The sequence below is a fragment of the Scomber japonicus genome, chromosome 11, assembly GCF_027409825.1.
Source record: "Scomber japonicus isolate fScoJap1 chromosome 11, fScoJap1.pri, whole genome shotgun sequence".
Taxonomy (NCBI): Eukaryota; Metazoa; Chordata; class Actinopteri; order Scombriformes; family Scombridae; genus Scomber; species Scomber japonicus.
The window spans coordinates 11,167,705-11,190,361 of record NC_070588.1 but is presented as its reverse complement, the minus strand read 5'-3'; the positions used below and the strand labels follow the sequence as shown (position 1 = coordinate 11,190,361).

At 38.5% G+C, this 22,657-nt stretch overlaps 1 protein-coding gene across 2 annotated transcripts in view; it reads left to right on the top strand.

The window, feature by feature from the left end:
* stxbp5l (syntaxin binding protein 5L) overlaps window positions 1-22,657 on the top strand; it is a 149,345-nt gene that overhangs the window by 68,096 nt on the left and 58,592 nt on the right. For both annotated transcript variants that reach the window (XM_053328479.1, XM_053328480.1), the window contains exons 3-5: window positions 4,710-4,791; window positions 11,607-11,707; window positions 17,552-17,686. In XM_053328479.1, the coding sequence (XP_053184454.1) occupies window positions 4,710-4,791; window positions 11,607-11,707; window positions 17,552-17,686 (318 nt within the window). The remainder of the gene's footprint in view (window positions 1-4,709; window positions 4,792-11,606; window positions 11,708-17,551; window positions 17,687-22,657) is intronic.

Genomic DNA, 22,657 nt, shown 5'->3' with positions numbered 1-22,657 from the left:
GGTTCAACAATTCAACATATCAGACCATGGCTGCTGCTGCTGCTGCAGATGTGATAAGTCAGTCTAGCAAGACTGTCTGGACGTTTCTGCCCTGTTGGTTTCAGAGTACATTGTGAAATTCAAATGAGATGTGCTCACCCTGCTTACTAGCAATCTGTAGGGTTTCTGATTGTGTCATGGGTGGTGTGTATTATGCAGCAGGGCAAGGACCCAAATTCAGACTTTAGAGGCGGGAGTTTATTGTCAAGAGTGAAGATACAAAAGCTTACAGGCATGGGTGGCAAGCCCAAACAGCAGCAGTATTAAATCCACAGAGTTGCAGGGATGAGATATGGAAGCTCAGATAGGCAGGCAAGCAGATGCAGATATGGTCCAAATCCAAATAACTGAAAACAGAAGCTTCAAAGCACGACAAAAAAACCAACAATGATCTTACAGGAAAACAAAGAATCTGGACCGGTATAATAAGTTGCTGTGGAAGGAATAAGATGCAGGTGAGTGAGCTGAGTAAGCCACGTGATGAGAATTGGGAACTGGAAAGAAGAGAGAGTCTGAGTTGAGTGTCTGGTTGAATGCCTAAGGATGGCAGGTCTGGGGAGTTGGAGGAAAGTACATGGCCTGGGAGAAGAGAGCAGGGGCTGGAGACAGAGAGCAATGCAGATAGATGGGGATGAAAGTGTGGCGGCAGAGAGGGACTGAGGAGCAGATCCTAACAGATTGTGCCATTTTCCATATCTGCTATATATAACCCATTTCTTAACACACCAAATTTAGTTTATTTTAGTTTATTAGGATCCCCATTAGCTATAACAAATGGTAATACGAGTAAAAAACAACAGTCATACAAGAAAAATACATAATGAGATTAGCAAGATATAAAATATACAAAATAAAATGCAAAACAATGTTTATACAAAATATGAAATAATCATATAAAAGACATAATAACAGTACATATTTATGGCAACAGATTATTTTATTATTATTCATTACGTTTGTAAGTGTTTTTTTAGTCCTAGTGTTGTCTATGTGAAATCCAGAGTTAGGTAATACTATTCTAATTAATGAGTGGTGCATAAACTTTTCTTACAATACGACCTTTCTTCATAGATTCAAAATAAATGACTGTCTTTCTTACCTAGGAGCAGCATGACAGAGGATTTGTTTGACTATATTTAATCTGATCTTTGTCTACACTGAAATGCAAAAGCAACAAGAAAACAACGAAATCTCTTTTTCATCCTCGTTTGTCATCCCGGGTTACCTCACTGAGCCTCAGCAGGTTAAACCTCTGTTTTGTGGTCTCCTACTCTCCATGGTTACTCATAGCGCAGCTCATTACAGCTATACACATTTTGTTCTCACTGACATTTTGTTCTCTATTTCTGCGGTGTCGGACAATTGAACGGATATTTGATTGTGCCTCATAAATGTTACACAATCACCTAACAGGCCGTTGTGGGGTAACCATTGATGCCAAGTGAGGTGAATAGAAATCTCAGTTTGGAGAATGAAGTGAAGGACAAACCAGTCACTCCATTTAATACACATGTGCCATCATGACATGGAAAGTTGAGTTTTAGAAGCACAAAAAACTGCTTTACTCTATATTAAACGATAAGGCTAAAAAGAAATGGCAGAAAAGTTTTATGAAAGTACCCAAATAAATCATATTGTATCATGAGTCATAACTAACTGACAACTACATATTTGTATTTGCTTTATATATTCTGACTGCAACAGCATCATGGCTGAAATGTCTAAATAAACTGTTTACACACAAACATGTGCAAATTAATTGCAAGACCCAACAGGGACATTTTATTCATTGCAGGACTGGTTATTTGCGGTTCAGTGCCGCACCTCGAGCAGAGTTGGCAAGTTTATGAATTTTGAACAATCTGTAGTGATTAAATAACCGCTCCTGTACCAGATCCAGTCGGCTCTGTTTTCATGTTGTGCCATTTCCCCCTCCTTCTGATTCCCACCTGTTTTTGAAGGATGTACTTGTGGCTTTTACTTCCTCTGGTAACTATAGGCTACCTGTTTCCCAACCAAACTGCACATATTAGATGTAATCGCTAATGACAAGCATAACAATATTCTTCATTCTACAGGCATTCTGTAGTATAAGGATTTGTGTAGCAGATGTTAGCAAATTACTGTGTAGTGTAAAAAGAGCTAGAACATGATGTGATATTAAAATCAACCAGTGTTTTAATTGCCATGTGCAGTAAGGCCATTATTTCTATTGTGCGTGCAGTAGAGGTTATTATTTGAGTTTTTATTGTGACACACCGTCAGAGGGGTTTCAGGCTATTTTACTTTTTAGAAATGTAAAAGCGAGCCACTGGGCCTCAGGTATTGTTTCCTGTATTGCACAACCAAGCTAGAACAGCTTCTGGGTAATAACCTTTGTACAGAGAGGTCACACTGATGTTTTATGTATTGTTCTGTGTTATTTGTTTATCTTTGACCTTGCCCTAGAAAAGTGATATAAATGAACTGTACTAAATAAATGAACCTCTGCTCCTCTGAGAACAGCCACTTGAATTTGTAAATGTGAATTCAAGAATTTTCAATATTTAATACATTTTTGTGCTAATTTTAATGAAATTGTCATGTCTCAATTTTAATTATGATTGATGGATATCTTTGATTTTTTCAGTATTAATCCTTGTGCTAAGATGACATCTGGCAGCTGATACTACCAAAGTGGCTTGCCACCGTGAGCTAGAGCGAGTGCTGCATTGAGCTGCAGATCAGTGTGTTCATTATTGATTTACCCCATAATGGCTGTGAGAATTAGTTTCCAGGCAGATGCAAATATACTTAACGTGTAAAACAAATATCTTTCCAAATGTTCTCCCAGGGGAGTATACCTCCAGACCCACCTAGTTGTGGCAATGTATCAGCTGCTGCCACTGTCCTGGTCTTGGTTCATGCCTAACAGTTTTTAAACAGCACAAAAAGAAAAAAATGGAAATGATGCAGTATTGAAGATGATGTCATTAATGGGTTATAGCAAAGGTTACCATCATTGTACCTGGACATGGATAAAAACAAGTTTGCATCTAGGGTTAATCACTGATTTTGACCTTAATCAAACACCAAATACAACTAACAGGTATGTGCGGGGTCGGGCAAAATGCTCTATCAACTTTAAATTAGAAACTTCTAATTGCTCGAGATGTTTGGAAAGTACTTGAGGAGTGCAGCGGGACATAATGAGAGGTTTTGAGTTGGCTGGTTATATTATGTATAACCAGTCAACTCAATTATGAGTCACTCAGTTATCGTATTGTGAGAGTGAATGAGCAGGAGTTGAACCTAGTGTAGATTGTGGAGGACTTTGTAGAGCAGTGCAGGGTTCACTGATGGCTGCAACTGTATTTCCTAGCAACGTAACATTAGCGTGTGTGTGTGTGGTCCAGGTATTCCTCATGTTGTGGGGAACAAAAAGCAAGTTTCCTTAACACAAGTAATTCATTTTAGGGTGAAGACTTGGTTTAAAGTTAAGGTAACATCAGGTTAAGGTTACATTAAGTCTCAAGGAAATTAATGGAAGTCAGTGTAATGTCCACCAAATTAATGCATTGTCTTGTGTGTGGGTGAACTGCGCTGTACATAAATTGAGCTTGCCCCTTTTTATGTGCTTGTGGGGTCAGGTAGAGTTTATCATCTATAGGTGTTGTCTGCCTTGGTAATACTTTATTCTGCTGTTAATAGGAAGAGGTTTTTGTTCCATTCAATTTAGGTAGCTTAATAATACTTGTTGCAACCACAGCTGTGTCCATAACCCTTTATTATTGTAATTTGTCTCTCTGTTTTGTTTGTGTGTTTTTCCATTTTCTGAGTTTTGTCTTGTTTTCTGATTCATTTGTAAAGCTATACAGAGGAAGGTGTTTGCATATTTAGAATTAATCAGGTTGTACACAAAGGCTGCAAAGTGCCTGTCTGTACAATAGCAACTTATAATTCAACGTAATGGTCATTTTGGAGGCTACAGTTTAAGTTGCATTGCATTATACAGATAGCTGTTTGTAATACTCAATCTACAGTCATTTATATAAGTACAGTAGACAAAGTATTAGAAACACCTTCACTTTAAGAGCATAACATTACAAATGCTGCACGGATTAAATTAGAAAGTTACAATTCAAGACACAGTTAATTATGATAATGGGATGACATTAAACAATATATATTTCTGAACCCTTCTGAGCCTTTTTGAGGTGTTGTGCTGGTATGGTATACACATGTTTTAGTCCTCACCTGTGCTCATCTGTGTCAGCAATCATAAAACATCACAATGCTGTTTTTTTTTCTTCCAAATCCAGTCATCCTTTATAAGTGGATTTGACAGTGTGCCACCTGCCTGCTTGTGTAGTGCCACCAGGCCATTGGCACTGTTCGCTCTAGCTTTCTGTGCCATCTCAGCTTTTGTGCAACTTCAGTCGACACAGGAACACCATCGCAGAAGCTTTAACGTTGTACATGTTGATATATTATTATGAACTTAATATTGTCTCTCTGTTCCTCAGCTTTAGATGGATTTATAATCTTTGTGTAATCTATCACTGTCATTGAATCACATCACTGACACCACAACCATGTCACTGGAATTAAGTATACTGTTTTTACATGCATTGGACTGATGTTCCTATAGTACACTTTTGTATACCTCCTTGACTCTGTGATGTCATAAGATTGGGACGACCTGGGGTGGACTGCTACTGTCAGCATGAGAGCGGAGCAGCTGTTCTTCAACTGCAGTTCCTCATCAATGAGGTAAGCCAGCCTCCATTTCAATGTCTTTTTTAAACCTGCATTTGTCAACATTTGGTGACTTCTCTGTGACTTCTGCTCTGTGTCTGGTGGCTTTTTGATTTTTGCTTTTTGTTGTAATGAAAGAATATAACCTGAGGTACCAGTAATTTATGGATGACAGTGGGGATTGATTCATTTAGTTGACAGTGGAGGTGTATATATGAATTTTCAGCTACCCAGACAATACTTGTGAGTAGTGTTATTCTAACATCTGACATAACACCAAACAAACAGGGAAAATATTGTATACAGCATCTCTTAAAATGCACGTGAGGCTATTTCCCCTCATTTTAAGCCATTTCCTCATTTAGATTGATATCTGTAAATTTGTTCTTATCATGATTTGCAGATTGACATTGTAACATTTCTTTCCTGTCTCTGGTAGAAGATTAATACCACATAAAAAAAACATTATCACTAGTTAATCAGAAAATGTGATTGACATTTCATATCGTCTATGTTAACCGTGGTGCGTTGACCAAAAATGGTCAAGAAAAGATTGTCTGACCAGAAAAGTTGTAACAGATAAAAAGATCTCATCACAAAATCCTCAGTGTGGGAATACCACTGGTGTTCTTTGGAACGATGGATGTCGATCTGACACTATAATATTGAAGGACAGCTTATTGAAGTAGCACTTTGGGTACCATGTCATGTTATTACATGTATTACCAATTAAGTCTCACACAGTTATTATTGTTACTAATGGAGCTGATTTCGCTTTCCAATCTGATAAAAAGTTTTCGATTTTTTTAAATTAAAAGAAACATAAAACTACTGTTGAATTTTTTCCTCTCATGATTTTTGTTAATAGAATGTATCATCCAGACTTTAAAAAAAATATTTTCTTGACTATATTTTTTTTCCATGTTGAGGTGCTAATACATCCTTAAACCCTGTTTATCATAGTGTGTTACGCTTCATCACCAAAGACAAAGTTCATACTCATTTTTATTCTCTGTTCTCTCATTTAAATCTATGTATTACAGCACACCATCCAGTAACTACTTAACCTTTGACACAGTATCCCTCATGTGTTCATTAATATTGGAAAACAAACTGATTTCAGGTATTATTCACCTTTTAAATGAAATGAACTGCAAACTGCCTTTCATTCCCCTCTGAGATGTTAAAGTTTAATGTTCTTGACTCTTGTTTCTGTTTAATTATTTGTTGATTGTGGTTGGCTGGCTGTAGTTGTGTTTCTTGTCCTCAGGTATGTCTTGAAAAAAACCCCATCTCAATCCTAATGAGACTGCCTGATTAAATAAACATTTAATTAAAAAAAACATAATAATGATGAATAATTACCTGTGTTCAAACACATTTCTTTTGATAGAAAACAGCATGCGCTGAAACACTAAATAATTAACTATTTAAATTAAATGATCATTATACACACAAGGACACTTTTGTTTGTCTTCAAGCCCTTTAAAGGAACATTTTCTCTCACTTCTTGCTTTTCTACTGGTAGAGTACTGTGTGGGCCCACACAGCAGTGCTCAACATCAAGTAGCCTAGTTGGATTTAGGACTGTTACAGCAGTTTGGTGCAATATTGTGTGTACTAACAAAATATTGTAGGTGTATTATCGGAGAGGAAAAAAAGCCCTATTGTTAGTTTAAGAGTAGAAGACGAGTCACACAGGTCTGAAACCGAAAGCTGTCTCTCTCTTTCTTGTTTCTCCTTTATGCCACTTTTATCTACTCACCCTGCCTCCTTCTCTTTACCTTTTTTTCTTTGCCCACTCTGTTTTTTTAAAGCCCACTGGCTCTCTCAGCCCACTTCTCCATCTCTCACTGGCCCACTTGTGATGTGTCTACAGTAAATAGAGGGGTTTAGGTCTGAAGAAGGTTGTTCATGTCATTTTGTTTGTGTGTATGTGCACAAGTGTTTTTGCAAGAAACCTCATGCATGCAACAACAACAGTTTGTGGGTTCAAGTGTGTCTTTGGCGGGTTTGTAAAAGGTGTATGTGTTTCTACATACAGTACATATATATGTGTGTGTACATGCATGCACACACACTCGCCACTGGTCTCTCTCATATACAATTCACAGTGACTACTCCAAGTTTTCCCATTGTTTTGCTGAGTGACTAATAACAGTGCAGGAAGTCAATGCCCTCTCACAGATTCAGTGTGTGGGCTGTTGGCCATCCCGCTAATGGCTGACTTGAATATTCAGACCAGCCTCTTGACATTCAGCTTGCTGTAATGACTTACTTCTATTAGCTGTTCGTATTCAGAAAAGAGGCCACTTCTTGCAGGCACCTGTGAATGATGAGTTGTACTTGTATTGTAAGTATGTGTCTTCAATATATCACACAGGTGTCACACAATTCAACACACATCTAGTCAACAACCATTTTAAAACATAGTCACAATCTCATATCATGTCGTCCTCACGAGCCTCTCTCTCTCTCTCTCTTTTATGAAGAGAATTATTTTTTTTGCTATTACTGTGTCAGTGGAGGGTATGAATAGGCTAATTAATGTGTTTGTTTGCCTATTCTGAATTCATTATTTTTGCTTCATGAATAATACATCCAGAGAGGCTGAGGGGCCTGCTGAAGGTTGGTGTTAGATGAAGTTTGGTGGTGGAGAGGGGATTTTGGGAAGGGAAGGAGAAGGTGATGAGGATTGCTATGCTGTGCTAAGGACTATACTGAAGGATGGGTCAGTGTGAGGATCTTTCCTAACAACATTTGTAGTTGTAAATAGTTAAGCATTTAAGCTTTCCCTAAAACAAACCTACAGAAAGGATGAGATAATTGTTTCTAGTTCCAAACTTCTTTGTTTTGTGGATTTTGGTTTGATTAGTCGATGCGCTCTACATCAGTCAGACTACACTCACACACAATTAACATCAAAAAGAATGAGTGATATTACTGCTTTCAAATCATGAAGCAATTCAGAAATTCTACTTTCTGAGCACTTCAATAATGTTTACTGAACTATATTTCATATCATTACAGTGTACATGACAGTATTTATGAGGTACATAGCAATAGAGACTAGTGGCGGGAATTTATGTGAGGAAATCAGACGTTCCAGTCATCTGAGTAGTGCATCAATTACTGGTTTCAAATAGTAACAGACTAATGAGGTGCAGGATAAACTTCATACGTAAAGTAAGATTATTGGTAATAAAGCTCTCATCTGTTTGAAGGGAAACCTGTTTTTTGACCTAAACGTCCCCATCTTAGAAAGTTTTTAAGCGTTCTATTCAATCTTGAATCTTATTATTCAAACTGCACAGAGGTTGAGGTAGAAAAGGACGAAGAGGAGGAACAGGAGTGAAACAGATGGAATAGACGGTAACACATCTAGGCAGCCAGACACAGACCTCATTAACCTTTGACATGACTCAAAATCGCCTGTTTGGAGAAGTAAATTAGCTCTCTGCAGCTGATGAACCAACATTAAGTTTCATTTTATTAACTGCTGATTTTTTTTTCAGCTTTGTTTTTAGGTGCTGTTAAAATCTACCATACTACGTGCCTCATTGCAACATTGGAATGTATTGAATTTTAGTTTCATGCATGACTTTGTATCTGACCACATAATGGCTTACCTATTGATTAATTAACCAATAATAGTTCTTCTGATCCACACAGTGTTTAATGAGAGTAACTGGTAATACAGAAGTACACATTAATGTAACTGATCAGATTTATATCTATTAGCAAAATTAAACCCATTAATTTTTTGTCTTTTTATATGTATGAATTTTAGAGAAATGTGAGGGAACCCAACTCTGTGTTATTTGACCATAGATACACATAAACGCGCCTGAAGCAATTTTCTTGATGCTTTTGTTGTGCAATTTTCTCTCGGCCCAGACGATTGTCTCTTTTACCCCTGCTGCTCACTGTACCTTTGCCTGGTCGCCTCGCCTGTGTTGCCATCGAGACATCAAGATAATTATACCATAATGGAATTGCGGACCCGACTCTCTCCCTGTCTGCTTCTCACGTTCCCTATTCTCCCTGTCTGGTATTGTTTCTTTCCAAGCTGCTACTCCACCTCCTTTCATTATGTTTCACTCTCCCCTCCTCTGCATAGGTCATCTTTCCACCTTTGTGGTGGCCTTCCTTGTCAGCTTAGTTGACAGGTAGAAAGAGAGATGATCTCCAGGGGGAAAAAAATTATAATAATAATAATAATTGTGGAGTTATTAAAGAGGTGACAGGAATTATTATATATAAGGGTCAGTAATTACAGCAGTTTTAAGTTAAGTTATCTCAACTTAGTCCATAACATCAGCTCTCAGCTAGGTTTGATATTTATCAATTCTGTAGTCCTCTCTGTGTACTGTGTAAGCTCCAGACAAGTGTAGCACATGGTTGGCTCATTATGTGTTTTTGATTACTCTATTTCATATAATCAAGTCTAATGGCATTTTTAATGAGCAGGTGTTCATTGCAGATAGCAGGTTCTACAATCTCTGAGTCTGACCTTGAACTGAGTTGATTATTATGAAATGGGACAGCTGATCAGATTTTGTTCAATCAACTCTGAGTATGCTCACTTTGAGTTAAATATGAGCATGTATGGTATATGAGAAAAGACATCATCAGTGGAGCTTTAATACAGAGATTCACCATGGCAACAGGTAAATAAAAGGTAAAGCCTCCATTTGAATCCAATGGATGCAGAGATATTAATGCATGTTTATGCGGACAGTACACATTTATCTTTAAATGCCTGAGTCAGAGTGGTGAAAAGTGTCTAAGTGTTAACACAATACATTTTTTATTCAGTGTTGTCCATTAATTCATAATTTACCAGACTTCCATTTCCTTAATGGATGATAAAGTTAATCTAAATGTGTATCAGGCTGCAGCCTACATTACATTTTCAATATCAGCATTCAGCTTTCATCTGACAGGTGGACAAAACACAGGAGGCAGCAACTGAAGTTGAAAAATATGGTTAAAGATTTAAAAAATATAGATCAAAGACATAGAGATGAGACTGTTAGCTCACAGTCCGATCCAGTAATGCACTGGAAAAGGCAGTAGATTTACAATTCTAGACATCTATTTGTATCTCGACCTCAACAGCATTCAATGATGGTGCTCGATTCCGCTCACTCAGAAATATTAACATGTCATTTCCAATATTATTAATAATAATGTACCGTCAGTGCGACCAATCACATCATGAGTGACAGAGGTAATTCTTCATTGATCCTATATGTCTAAACCTTTGTGCCAGTTTTTGAAATTAAACAGAGATTTCATTGCAAGGCCTGCGTGAACAAACTGACAGCTGTCTTGTCTGAATAAAGATTGTTAAAAGATGAACAGGCAGAGGTTTTATTCTGAGCTGAATTCACAATGTGTAATATTTGAATGTGAAAGCAAAAACCGATGTTCAAAAAAATGTCTGACAGCGCATAAAAGTGGTAACTTAAGAGTTTTCAGTTCTTGAATAACAACTAGGATTTTGATTCTGATAACGGGATTAGAGAAGAGGGAAATTGAAAGAAAGACAATCAAATCCTATATGAGACATTTTAATCTCTCGAAAGTGCCAACAATCATCAGCACATACCTCATCAGTCCAATCTGACACTTTTTTTTATGTGTGTATGGAAGGAGATGCATCAAACAAAACAGGAGGAAGTATGTGGAAAATGCTCAAATATCTATATTCATTAAATTTTCCTTTGCTTTGTTTTATTCAAACGTTGCTTAACCATGTCATGTGATGTGCTCATCAACACACATTAACAACAAATATTACTGGGACCACATCAGAATATTGCAGATGATCAGTTAATATCCATGAATTCACATTATAGATTACAGATTGTGCACATTTTTGCACATTGACCATATATAGTCAGCCTGGCCATATACCTGGTTTTGACCTAAACCTTTTAAGTGAGATGTTAAGAGTCAGGAGTGGCATTGAAAAGCTTAGGTCATCCGTTCATATCTAGAACTTGAGTAGAAAGTGGTAACAGGGGTTAGTTACATATAAAGAGTATAAACCAGACAATGCTTTTATTGTTAGACTGTAAACTAATCATATTAATGTCCACTGTAGTTTAAGAACAACTGCAGGAAATACTAACATAACATACATCTACAGTACATAGAAAACAAATACTGCTTCCACGCATGCACATATATAATGATTCAAAAAATGTCTGCTTTACTGTATAATGTTTGTCCTGTGTTACATTTACTGTTTTTTAAAATAGTTTATTAAATTATGCCATAAATAATTTAGCTATGTAGATGAATAAGGGGAAAACATTCACACAATATGGAAATCCGTGGGAAGAGACATCCATCCTTCTTTGCACTGCACAATTTTTAATCCCATGATTAAGTTTGTAATCTAAAACTAATTCTCCCCTGGGCTCCAGTCTTTACAGTGACGCCCTCAAAGCAAAGCCGCACTGGGAATTTCACTGTAATTACAATCTTAGAACAAGGGTCGTAACCAGCTGACATTATTTGAGAAGGGTTTGTCATTTTCTTCTCACGGTTTTCATCCAGTTTCATATGATGTCGTATGTTGTTTTTGATAGTCTGGAAAACACATTTTTCAGCGTATCTGGGGTTTTTTGCTGCTTATTTGCTTCTGTTGTTTAACACAGAAACATGCCAGGTTCCTCTGGTTTTGTGATTCTGGGTTCAATTTTATATTTTTACTGACCCAGCTGCCAGAAAAAGTTGTTTGGAAGTGTACATTCTCCTCCTCCTCCTCTGTGTCCTCGTAACGATGGAGTACTGATGTTTGTTTTTATGGCCTATAGGGGGCGTTGGTCACAGCCTGCGCAGACGACACGCTACACTTGTGGAATCTGCGTCAGAGGCGGCCAGCTATCCTGCATTCACTCAAATTCAACAGAGAGAGGTAAGAATCAATTCCTATAAATATAAAAAGCACATATCTGTCCATGCAGGCACTCACACCACACACCATGTACACCGGGCAGTGAGGACTGAGCTCTTCAAAACCCCACAAACTAGTCCTATATACCTTTTTACAAATGTATTCCTCAGAGAGTTCTCTCAGAGATCACTGCAGTGTCCTCTGCACCAGAATACTGGCACAGGAGGACCTCTCACACTATATTTAAGACCATCAAGCATATCCTGACTATTGGACCATCTTTCAGCTACAGCACCAGCAGCGGTGAGAGTTCTCTCCCCATAAAGACACATTTAATCAGTTCAATCTGGAAGACAGTGAAGCAGAGTGTTGGCAGGATGAGACCTGCTCCTCTATCTGCTTCTGCCTCTGACCCTTTCTAACCCTGTCTGATAAACTTGAGAAAAAAATCTTTTTCTTCAGTCTCAATTTGCCAAACCCCTTCTACTTTGTGGGACACCAACAACTCACACCACTACATGCTGTGAGTGCGGACTTTCCAGTTGTTATGCAGCTGAATCCATCTCCTTTGAAATACTGCCACCTAAACTCTTCTGCGACATAAGCTAGTTTCTTGTGGCCGCGACAAACTGGCATCCACACAGAGAGCTGGTGGAATATTTTTAAAGATCTACCTTACGGCAGGCTGTTTGGTGTGTGCATGACGGAAGATGAGTTGAGTCTAATTTCTATTAGTATGAGCCAAATGTGTTAGTAATGCCAGGAGCTATGTCATGGTTCAGGTTATTGTTGGAGTCTGGCAGATGTGGCTGAGCGTCATTGTCCTCTGGCAATAACAGATACACCCTTCTCTGTGACAGCCTCTCTGGTGCTTCCATATCTGACACCACTTGGGGGTCCCAGAAGCCAGAAGAGAGGTTTTTTTCTTTGGTGTTAGTGATTTCTGACAGCTAAGGTCCTACCTGTGACACCATCAGATGCAATGGGACATAAGTGCTCAATGGGCTGGAAAAACTGTGACTACTGCAGAATCCTGGCTGACTAGTTGTAGAAGGGCTAGACCCATTGAGTGTGACTGAAGTTCAGAGGACCCTTATTATGCTTGTTATGGTTATTTCCATTCTGTTTCCTTTAAAAGACCAACTGGGCCAAATTTCAAAAACTCCCATGTATTCCATGTTTCTCTTTTTGAATCTTAATGTCACACTTCCTCACTCTTTGGACTAACTGATGAAGAAGGGGATATAGTGACAAGCAAGGGCTCTTTGCTGTTTCCAACTAGAGACAGCTCAACCTCTCATCTCGACCATTACATTTTCATGGCAAACAATCGCGCCTACATGCTGATGCTTTTTTGTGGAAATTATTTATTCTCTTTCTTCCTTCTTAAAGCGGGGAACCTCTGGGGCCTTTGCAGGCACACAGGAGTGAGTCAGTTGATGAAGACATCACCTTAGTAGTAGTTTTAGGTGGGGTCATATTCTCATTACCTTGTTTTAGGGTTCTCAGTAACACATAGATCAATCTGAGGGTTTACACCCATTCACAGTCTGCTTCTCCCATAGTAGTGTGTGGGGTAGAGGCCCACTTCTGTGTGATGAGCATTTAGTTTTGTGAAGTCTGTGTGAAATAGAATAAACCTTATCTATTGTACCCCTAGTTTTAGATAGAGATCTAACATCCTTCACTGCTATACAACTATATGCTAGAAGAAGTCAGATGGATGCAGTAGAAGAGTGGCATGTACTTTTCCTGCAAGTTTGATCATACAATTGCACAATATTGTAACAACATTTTTGAATATTTCCCCCCCTTTTTTAAATTTCATCATTTCAACTGCAGAGGGTACTTTCTTGTGTTAATGAATCATAGCACATGAAGCAAACCAGTATTGGAGATATTTAATTTAATCATTAGCATTAAGTCTCAAAACTTTATTGAGCAATATGCTGGACAAAGGGACTGTTTTTTTTATTTTTGCTTTAGAGATATAAGCATTTTCTTTTCAAAGAAAAGTTTTCCCAACACCCTCTTACCCATTGAGGGCATCAAGAAAGCTCAGACATGCTGGTATAAATTGAGTGAAGAATCCTTCCTGTCTTTGAAAGGAAGTATTCACTGCAAAACTTTAAAAATGTTCTTATTTTCTGTTTCTGGTTTCATTTTTTTTCTGAAAGAAAAATCTGTCCATTCATTACATCTAAAAGTTAATTTCACTAAATAGCACCTGTGCCAGGGGCAAGGTCATATGTATAATACGACTACATTTCTACTGAATGTGATTGAATGTGATGCACAGGCACAAGTAATAGGAAGGTCGTCAAGTCAAGGACTTCAGCTGGGTCAAAGGGCATGTTTTCTCTCCACTGAAACATCCATCACAAGAGAACAATAAGCTTCCTCTCTGAGACAAAAATGTCATGCCTGAAGTAAAAAAAAAGGAACACATTATAAAAGTCAACCAGGGGCACTGTCATAATGCAACACAGCCTTAAAGGATAATGAGCCGGAAGAGTTTGTCTGCAAGTTGTTCAGGAGAGAACCTGGAGTCTTTGTAATGCAGTGACAGGGTTCAAGTTATTAGCAGCATGTGTTAGAACTACAGACATCATTTTAGGTGGGGGTTTATTTTTTTTGTATCAGAGAAAATGGGCAGATCCTGCACTCTAAAAACAAGAGGGCAGCTGCTGCTGTCCTAAACCTGCAGGGATACTGATATATGGATTGGATTTTGTTTCACTTATTGATAACAAGCCCTGAATAAAGTATAACCAAAACTCTGTTCCACTCCCTTTGCTGTGGCTTCTCAGCTCTACTGTGTGTGTGTGTGTGTGTGTGTGTGTGTGTGTGTGTGTGCGTGTGCGTGTGCGTACTGTAGCTCATCCCCACCCTCGTACAAACAGAATCTGACACAGAGGAGAGCAAAGGAGAAAAATTGAAGGCAGGGAAGCAAAAATCCCCATTGAGAGCCAGATTTCAAGTCTACTGCCAAAGTCGTGCATTAGCTGACTTATTTAATAGCTGAAATTCCATTGAAAAACAACAATAATGATATTTTCTTACATATAACAGTAATAATTAGGGCTGGGCGATTATGGAAAAAATCTAAATCACGATTAATTCAACATTTAACCTCAATTACGATTAATGAGCTATTATCTCCACCCTTGATGAACAATGATGTATTTTCACAGTTTCTTTTATATAATGATGTAATAATGATGTTTTAAGGTGTGACGCTGTGGTTAATGTCTAGTTTACTTGATTAGAACTATGTCTAGTTCATGGTTTGAGTTAAAATGATCACTGCAGACAAGTTTTTTAAAATTCCTTAAAGATATGCAACCTTTACTGTCATGGCAACAGTGAACACCACGATTAATTGACATGAGCAAGATTAAGTCGATTAGAGTTTCTAAATGTCGGTTTCAATTATTTTTCAATTAATTGCCCAGCCCTAGTAATAATATAAACGTACGATATAGATGGTAATACGAATCACTAGAAACCTGTCCATTTTTATATTTTAGATCCTTAGCCCATCTCTGTGTGATGCACATGCCCATGGAAAACCTTTCCCAGTACTTTATACCTGTCTTGTGGTGCGATGTGGTAGGAGGCAGAACCACTCGCTCTTTCTGGCAGAGCAGTGTATTATTTTTAAAGTTAAAAGGAGAAAAAGGGCATCATGAATCATCTGTCAGAGGCAGCGCAGTGACTTACCATTTATCTCTGTATCTCTAGGCTGTACCTCTGACAATTAGTACCTAAACACCCCCTCAGAATTGCTCAACAATAGTGTATGAATCAGTGGGAACAATGGAGAGGATTGTTTTGTGATAACTGTCAGTCAGCGTCTCATGCCTGCCACCCCTCCTCGCCTGTCATGCAGCTGTCAAAAGAAATAAAAACTCAGAAACAAAATGTGCATTACAATACACAAAACACTGGACACTCAGTTTTGTGGGCAGTTAAGAGCCATTTAAGCTATTGCAGTTATCTGGTTTTAATTTATCAGACATGACATTTCCTTGCTGATACACAGAGTCTTCATAGAATTCCTTAAACAGTTGTGCCACATCTCATACAGAACAGATGGCGAGGTCGTCAGTTCCCTAGACGATGTCGCCAATTCAATTAATCTCTACATCTGTTTACTTCATTAAGGGTATTTGTTCCTCAGCTGCCGGTCAACCGGCGGCTAAACCCACGTCTCATCCTGTCCTCTTTTGATTGATAATTATAAAGGCCAGATGACGGTGCCTGGTCCGACTGTCTGGAGTCAAAACCTCGCCCTTGACTTTCCCCAAATTGCTCTCTGGAACTATATTCATCACTGCTTACCTCCTTCTACTGGCTGTCATCTTCTCAGCCTCTCATTAATTTTACCCCTGCCAAAAACCTTGTCTTTTATTTCTTTTTTGTCCATGACATTTTGTTTTATTGGTAAACTTATAATGGAGGTAGTCAGTCCAAAGAGGTTTCTTTGAAGACTGACAAAGGATCACTGTACCTTCTACACATAAGTTCTTGAGAGGGTTTACATTGCTTTTTATGTTAAAGAATTAGATCTAATAATCCAGAAAGGTCAATTTAGAAAGCTTCTTCAAACAAAGACACAGTACAGTGTATAATCCTCTTCAGCTCACAGAGGACTCCCCCCCCCCCCCCAACTGCCCTCCCTGCCAGTTTGAATATTGTCATCTCCCCAAGCCCCTAAAATCCTTATTGAATTGTCTGCCATCTCATTTGTCTTCTATCTAATAATCCTGCCTCTTGCTGGGCGGGTGGATATGAGGCTGAAGCCCACTGATCCCCACGTCTCTACAAGGTAATCAGCATGGGCGGTAGTGACTTTGCGTGTGCTTATCTTTATTCTGTGGTTAAGGTGCTTACAAAGGTGATGGATACTAATGCCAGTGCAGTAATAGGTCAAGCACCCTTGCATCACGTCATAATTATTTTTACATGCCACACAAATGCCTCTTAGTTTTATGCTCATTCATTGATTTGCTACTAAAAAAAAATATAATTAAATCCTTATATTTTTCAAAGCTTTTCACAGAATAGTAGTGAGTGTATGTGAAATGGTGCGTACAGTACAGTATGTCTACAGACTACTGAGTAATGTAACCACACATACAGAAAACGTTCAGGCTTCTACTTCTGGCAGGAGTTGTGAAGAGCTGTTTGAAAAACTATTTATATCAGCTCAGAGCAGGCGTATAGGCAGAGTGCAAAAGTTCCCTTAAAAGACAGAAGCAAGAGTGGCAACATAAAGGTCAGAAGCAGCAAATGTAGGCGATAATACCCATAAATTAAAAAAAAAAAAAAAAAAAAAAAAATCATATTCCTGTCGAGCACAAAATCAAATCTTAATTCATAATGAGTCAGCCTGTGAATTTGATGAATAAGTCATGGTATGATTGCTCTGCAGTAAGGTAGTTATTACCATTGATTGGATTAGTTGGATATTATTGTCATGAAATTGACATAATGGTCACAGCTAAGCAGACAAGAAGAATAACAACAAGAACACTGGATTGCAGTTTTAAACACTTTGACTTCTGTCCAATAATCAGTCCACTGAATGAACAGCTTCCTTGTCTCCTGTTCATTGGATTGATAATCGTCCCAGTTATTGATTCTACCAAAAGTCCAAGTAAATTGGGATAATTTTAGAATGATTAAAATAAGAACATGTCACTCCAACTTAAACAGATATAGGTCATTGGCTATATATATATACAAAAGTCCAAGAATACACTATTTATCCACACTGCATAGAAACACTCACATACTTGTCTTTGAACTGTTCAGATTTTAACACCCAATCTCTTTCCTCTTCTGTTTCTTGTTTTTCAGGATCACATTTTGCCACCTTCCCTTCCAGAGTAAATGGCTGTACGTCGGGACGGAGCGCGGAAACACACACATTGTCAACATCGAGTCCTTCATTTTGTCGGGATATGTCATCATGTGGAATAAGGCCATTGAACTGTGAGTTGCTGATTCTTCAAACAATGACAAATACATTTTTAACATGATAAATTATTACCATAAATACTTTTTACAGTGTGTCACAGACATACTATGAGGGAAAACACAATTGCCTTGCATCAACAAGCTTTATTCTTCTTCTGTGGTAATTTTGTCGGCAATATGTATTTATGATGTTATATAACGTCTCTCATTTGTGTGAAATATTACAGAAGCCTTTATTAGTTTGTTGACATGCACTTTTATTTGTTGCCAGAGTTGGCTGTTTAGCTGGCATGCACTGCAGATTGACAACTTAAAGCACCATCAAGTACACAAGTGGCACTCTGTTGCTTTGTATGCCCTTTGTTTCCCATCTGTTCACCCACCTACGCTGTTCCTCTGGTGATACCCTGACAAATCCCCTGCTGCAGTGTCAGTCACAAGTCACTTACATACCAAGCCATCTTGTTGCCCTGTGACAGTCCAAACTATAGTGAGCAGTCATAATGTTGATGTGTGTGTGTGTGGGAGGGCTGTCTGCCAATCACTGCCAAAGCCTTAGAGACCGAGAGGCTGTTTGAATGTTTGGGAGTCAACACAGAGGGGACTTTCCTCCGCATCACAGGTGAACGTCTGAGGGTTCTCGTGTTAGTATTTCTTCTTTGTTTATCATGTAATGATATCATGTTTTTAAAAAACATATAAGACCTCATTCATAATATATGTAAAGGAGTTCTTGTAGTGCTGCCCCTTAACATCATCAGGATATTATTTTACATTCATGAAATACAACATTAAATTTCAGTGGAAAATAGCAGAGGCTCTAAATGTAGGCCTGCTGTGACATTGTGATTTTGGCTTTCTATGCCGTAGTTCTGTTTCTTCCTCAATCGCTTAGCCAGTTCGTATAATTTTTACACAGGCAGAGAATAGATTGAGTCAGTCTTTTCTTGTCACACCATTCTTGCTTTTTTCTTAGCACCTCCGCTAACCATTTTCCTTGGGGAAACCCTGGGGTTAGCAGTTTGTTGCACATCCTGTTCCTGTCTGCTTTTGCATAGCAGGAGTCAAGTCCCTACTAAAAGCTAATTCTCTGTTATTAGAGCTACAAAGAGACTTGTATATATAATGTATTATTTTTAGTATATGGGGAGAGTTAAAAATTACTGTTTTAACTTTATGTATGTCCAGTTTACTGGCATATTTACTGATTTAGAGAGATGGATCTACTTTGTCATCTGACCTCTGAAGGGACAGTTCACTAACCTACCAGAATATGGGTTGTTACTATGCTTTTATGACTAAAGTCGGTAGCGTACACCACCAGTTCAACAATAAGTCTCTGCATAATGTTCTGTTTCAGCATTTTACAGCATTTTCTAACAGTCAGCACTCTCTACCTTTCTGAAGTTGAGTTCACAAGAAGTTGAACTAGCAGAGGAAGGAATCTTCTCTCATCAACGCATCGTCTAGGGAGTTTTGTAGTTTGGCTGGGGACTTTTTCCTCTCAACATGAATAGAGATGGGGCGACTTTGTGTTGTTCCTGCCGTGGAACATTGAGTGTGCAAGAGAGTAACTAATTCACTCTTTCCACTGTGTGCAAACAACAGAGTTCGAGTCACAGTTGTTGTGTGTACTTCTGTGTGTTTACACCTCTATTTGCATTTGTGTCCTCATAATGTTTGTGTATGTGACAGACATTCACTGATGCATTAATTCAATACAAACCAAAATATGCTCTCTTGAAAAGAATCTGTTATAGTAACACTCCAACTGGGGCCACTGGGCCCAAACAGGAGGGCCGGGCTCTCATTGAAATTCAAATGGGTTTGCAACATATTTAATTCACAATTTCATCTTCAAGCGATTCATTCCAAAATGAGATATAAAAATGAGTCAAGGAGCTATGGGAAAACACAGAAGCCCAGTGCACTCTGCTGCTGCCATAGATCCCTGTGATGAAGAAAATTGTGTTTACGCCTGGCATCATGTCAGCTGAAATACACATTGGCATGTTTGTCTAGTTCTGCTATTAAGATTAGAAAATAAACAGAGTTCTCAACATCAGCCTGATCCCAAAAAAATGAGGGTGAAAAGACTGTAAATATGTTGATATGACAGCAGCAGACTTGACAGAGACAAATGCTTATCAGTCACGATAGAATATCTTCTCTAAATGATTCTGTCATAGAAACTGAACAGTATACTTGATATAAAATAGATACAGGTCAGTGGGTTCTCACACAACTTCTGAAACCAGATTATTTTGCCTAGAGGCTAAAACATGCCTCCCCAGGCAGATGGCAGGTTGAGAATATCTGGATGGCTGTTTTTTACTTCTTTTTTCTTACTTGTACCTAAAGCTTGTGTAACGTTTCCATGGGTTTTCTTTTCTCTTTCGAATCCACCTACTGAAATGTGTTGGGTAAATCAGTCAGCTTACTTGATCTTGAGGTCCTCAGGGTGAATTAAGGTGTGTGTGTGTGTCTCTGTGTGTGTGTGTGTGTGTGTGTGTGTGTGTGTGTGTGTGTGTGTGTGTGTGTGTGTGTGTGTGTGCAAGCAACAGCTCCTCTGTAAGTCTCTGTGACCTAACGTACCCACAGCACCCTTCTCTGTGGGGGCTGGCAGAGATGTTAACGTGCAATTTCACTGAGAGTTAGTGTCAGTGGATCTCCGGTCTCAGTTCAAGTTGTGGTAGAAGCAGCAGACTGAGCATGCACAGGTTCTGAACAATGCAGGCTGACTGAAGATCACCTACTGCTGTAAAACTTATAGAGCAGTAAGGCATTGCATCTGACTTCTACAGACTTTAAGTCGTGAAGACAATGTTGTGTCTTCAGGCTGAAGTTTGTTGAAGAAAAGTTTGCAGTGCTTTTAAACCCTTTATTACTGAGATAATACAATGTACAGTACACTCTCCCTTTTAATCATCTCATCATTATGGATTTCTCTTGAAGCAAGGTGATTAACCATATTAATGCTCAGTCTGGCTCCAAAACAATCTGTTAAGAATGTCTGTTTCCATAGCACCTCAAAGAAAGAGAGAGGAGTGTGAGGGAAAACTGTCATCCCACTGATGCTATACTGCACTGTTTCACACAACATAGAAATATCATTTGGTTAGATAGTATTAACTGGTGTGGACTATGTGGTATTAGGACCCTTACTGAGCCAAGGAAGAGTCTTCCATGCATCCGATGTACCCTCAGCTCTGTCCGAATGTAATCAAATCCACTTCATAACACCTCTAAATCTCAATAATCATCCTGTTATATATATTGTTTTTATAATTTGATATTTTGGGATTTACAAACAAACAAATATGTAATGTTAGAGGCTATGCTCGTAGTGATGAACAAACAGAGAATTATCACCAGAATCTGCAGCTCCCCTTGGATTTACAGAGCTGCTTTAAAGCTAATTTCAGCTCATTGTTTAGCTGTCCAGCCCAGCTCATAGTTTTGTTTTCAGACACAGCCGGCAGCTATTCTCAGTGAAACTGCTCTAACCCTGCTCAACACCAAACAGCAAACAGGCAGTGTTAATGAATGCAGTGGAGCATTTACTGGCTAAAAAGACATACTTTACTTAGGAGTTAGAAGAGAGTGAATATTGGACCTGCATTTGCAAGATGGCCAGAAAAATTATTCAAAATGAAAAGATATTGCTACTTTATAACTGCTGGATATGTAGAGGTTAGTTTTACATCAAATTAAAAGGTGACAAAAAAATCTGTACAATAACTGAAGTGTAAAAACAACACAGTGTTTGCTTGTGTGCCACCTTTGCAGTTGAAAGTAAAACTTAATCAGCAGCCAGTGCCTCACTAACTCTCCTCAATCCATATATTGGTCTCCACACTGTGAAAGCTTTCTCCAACCAAAGAAAATGGCCTTCAACATACAATAGCAAGCATTTTCTGTTAGCTACAGCTCTCTCTGTCCCAAATTCAATAACTGCTGTGAACTTCTCTTCTCCAACCACTTAATAACTCAATAAAGTCAAAAAGAACTTTGTGTCATTCGTGGCGCAGTTTGTCCGCATGCGTCCGTGTGTGTGTGGTTGTGTGTGTGTGTGTGTGTGTGTGTGTGTGTGTGTGTATGGGTTTGTTGATGCACAACAAAAGATCTAGGGTCAAAAGTTTATGTTCATGTTACGTCAGAAAGTGTATTTCAGCTCAGTGTATTATTTGTTCTGGATGGCTGGTGTAGCAAGATTAGTGCTTGGCACTCGCCCATTGTGGCACTTCAGTGATTAAACAGGTGTTGTGTATTGCGGATAGTTTTTTTACGACTTGAACTGCTAAATAGAAAGGTTTCGAGTGCTTGCCGCGGTTTTCTGTTTTTATCGCCCTCCCACAGCAGGCATAACTAAATGGGCCCAATATGAATGTGTCAGTCACACTTTACCTCAGGTTTCCAGATCGGCTCACATTTCAGCCACTATGTTAAAGTGTCCTGATTGTGGCTGGTAAGTTTGGTCCCTCGATGGTGATTAAGCGGTCAGTGTCGGGTTCATCAGGGATGCAGTTTTGGTTGCATTAACTATTAAAGCATGACATTCTCCACCTCTCTACATTTATGTCATTTGCCAAGATCCATATATTTACAGATGAAGAGGTTTCTAAAGGTCAGGATCCCAACATATTTTGCAGGTGAAACATAAAAGCCAGCTTCATGCTGTATTTGTCTTTTGATAATGTTGTAGAGGGTGCAAAAGGTGGTGACTGTGAAATTGTGACTATGTTTAGGTGATGAGTAGGAACACGGATTAGGATTGCATAATATATAACGGCTGGGTTTCAAGAATGCAGTGAAGGTGGAGCTTTTTGTTTTTTGCATTTAATGATATCACAGGGTAACCTACTTCTATTCTACCTGCCTTCTTAATGCACCACACAGATATGTAAAAGAAACATTATGAAAAGTACACTGTAGTTGTTACATCAATACTGACATATATGGTTCTTTATATATAACGATCAATCT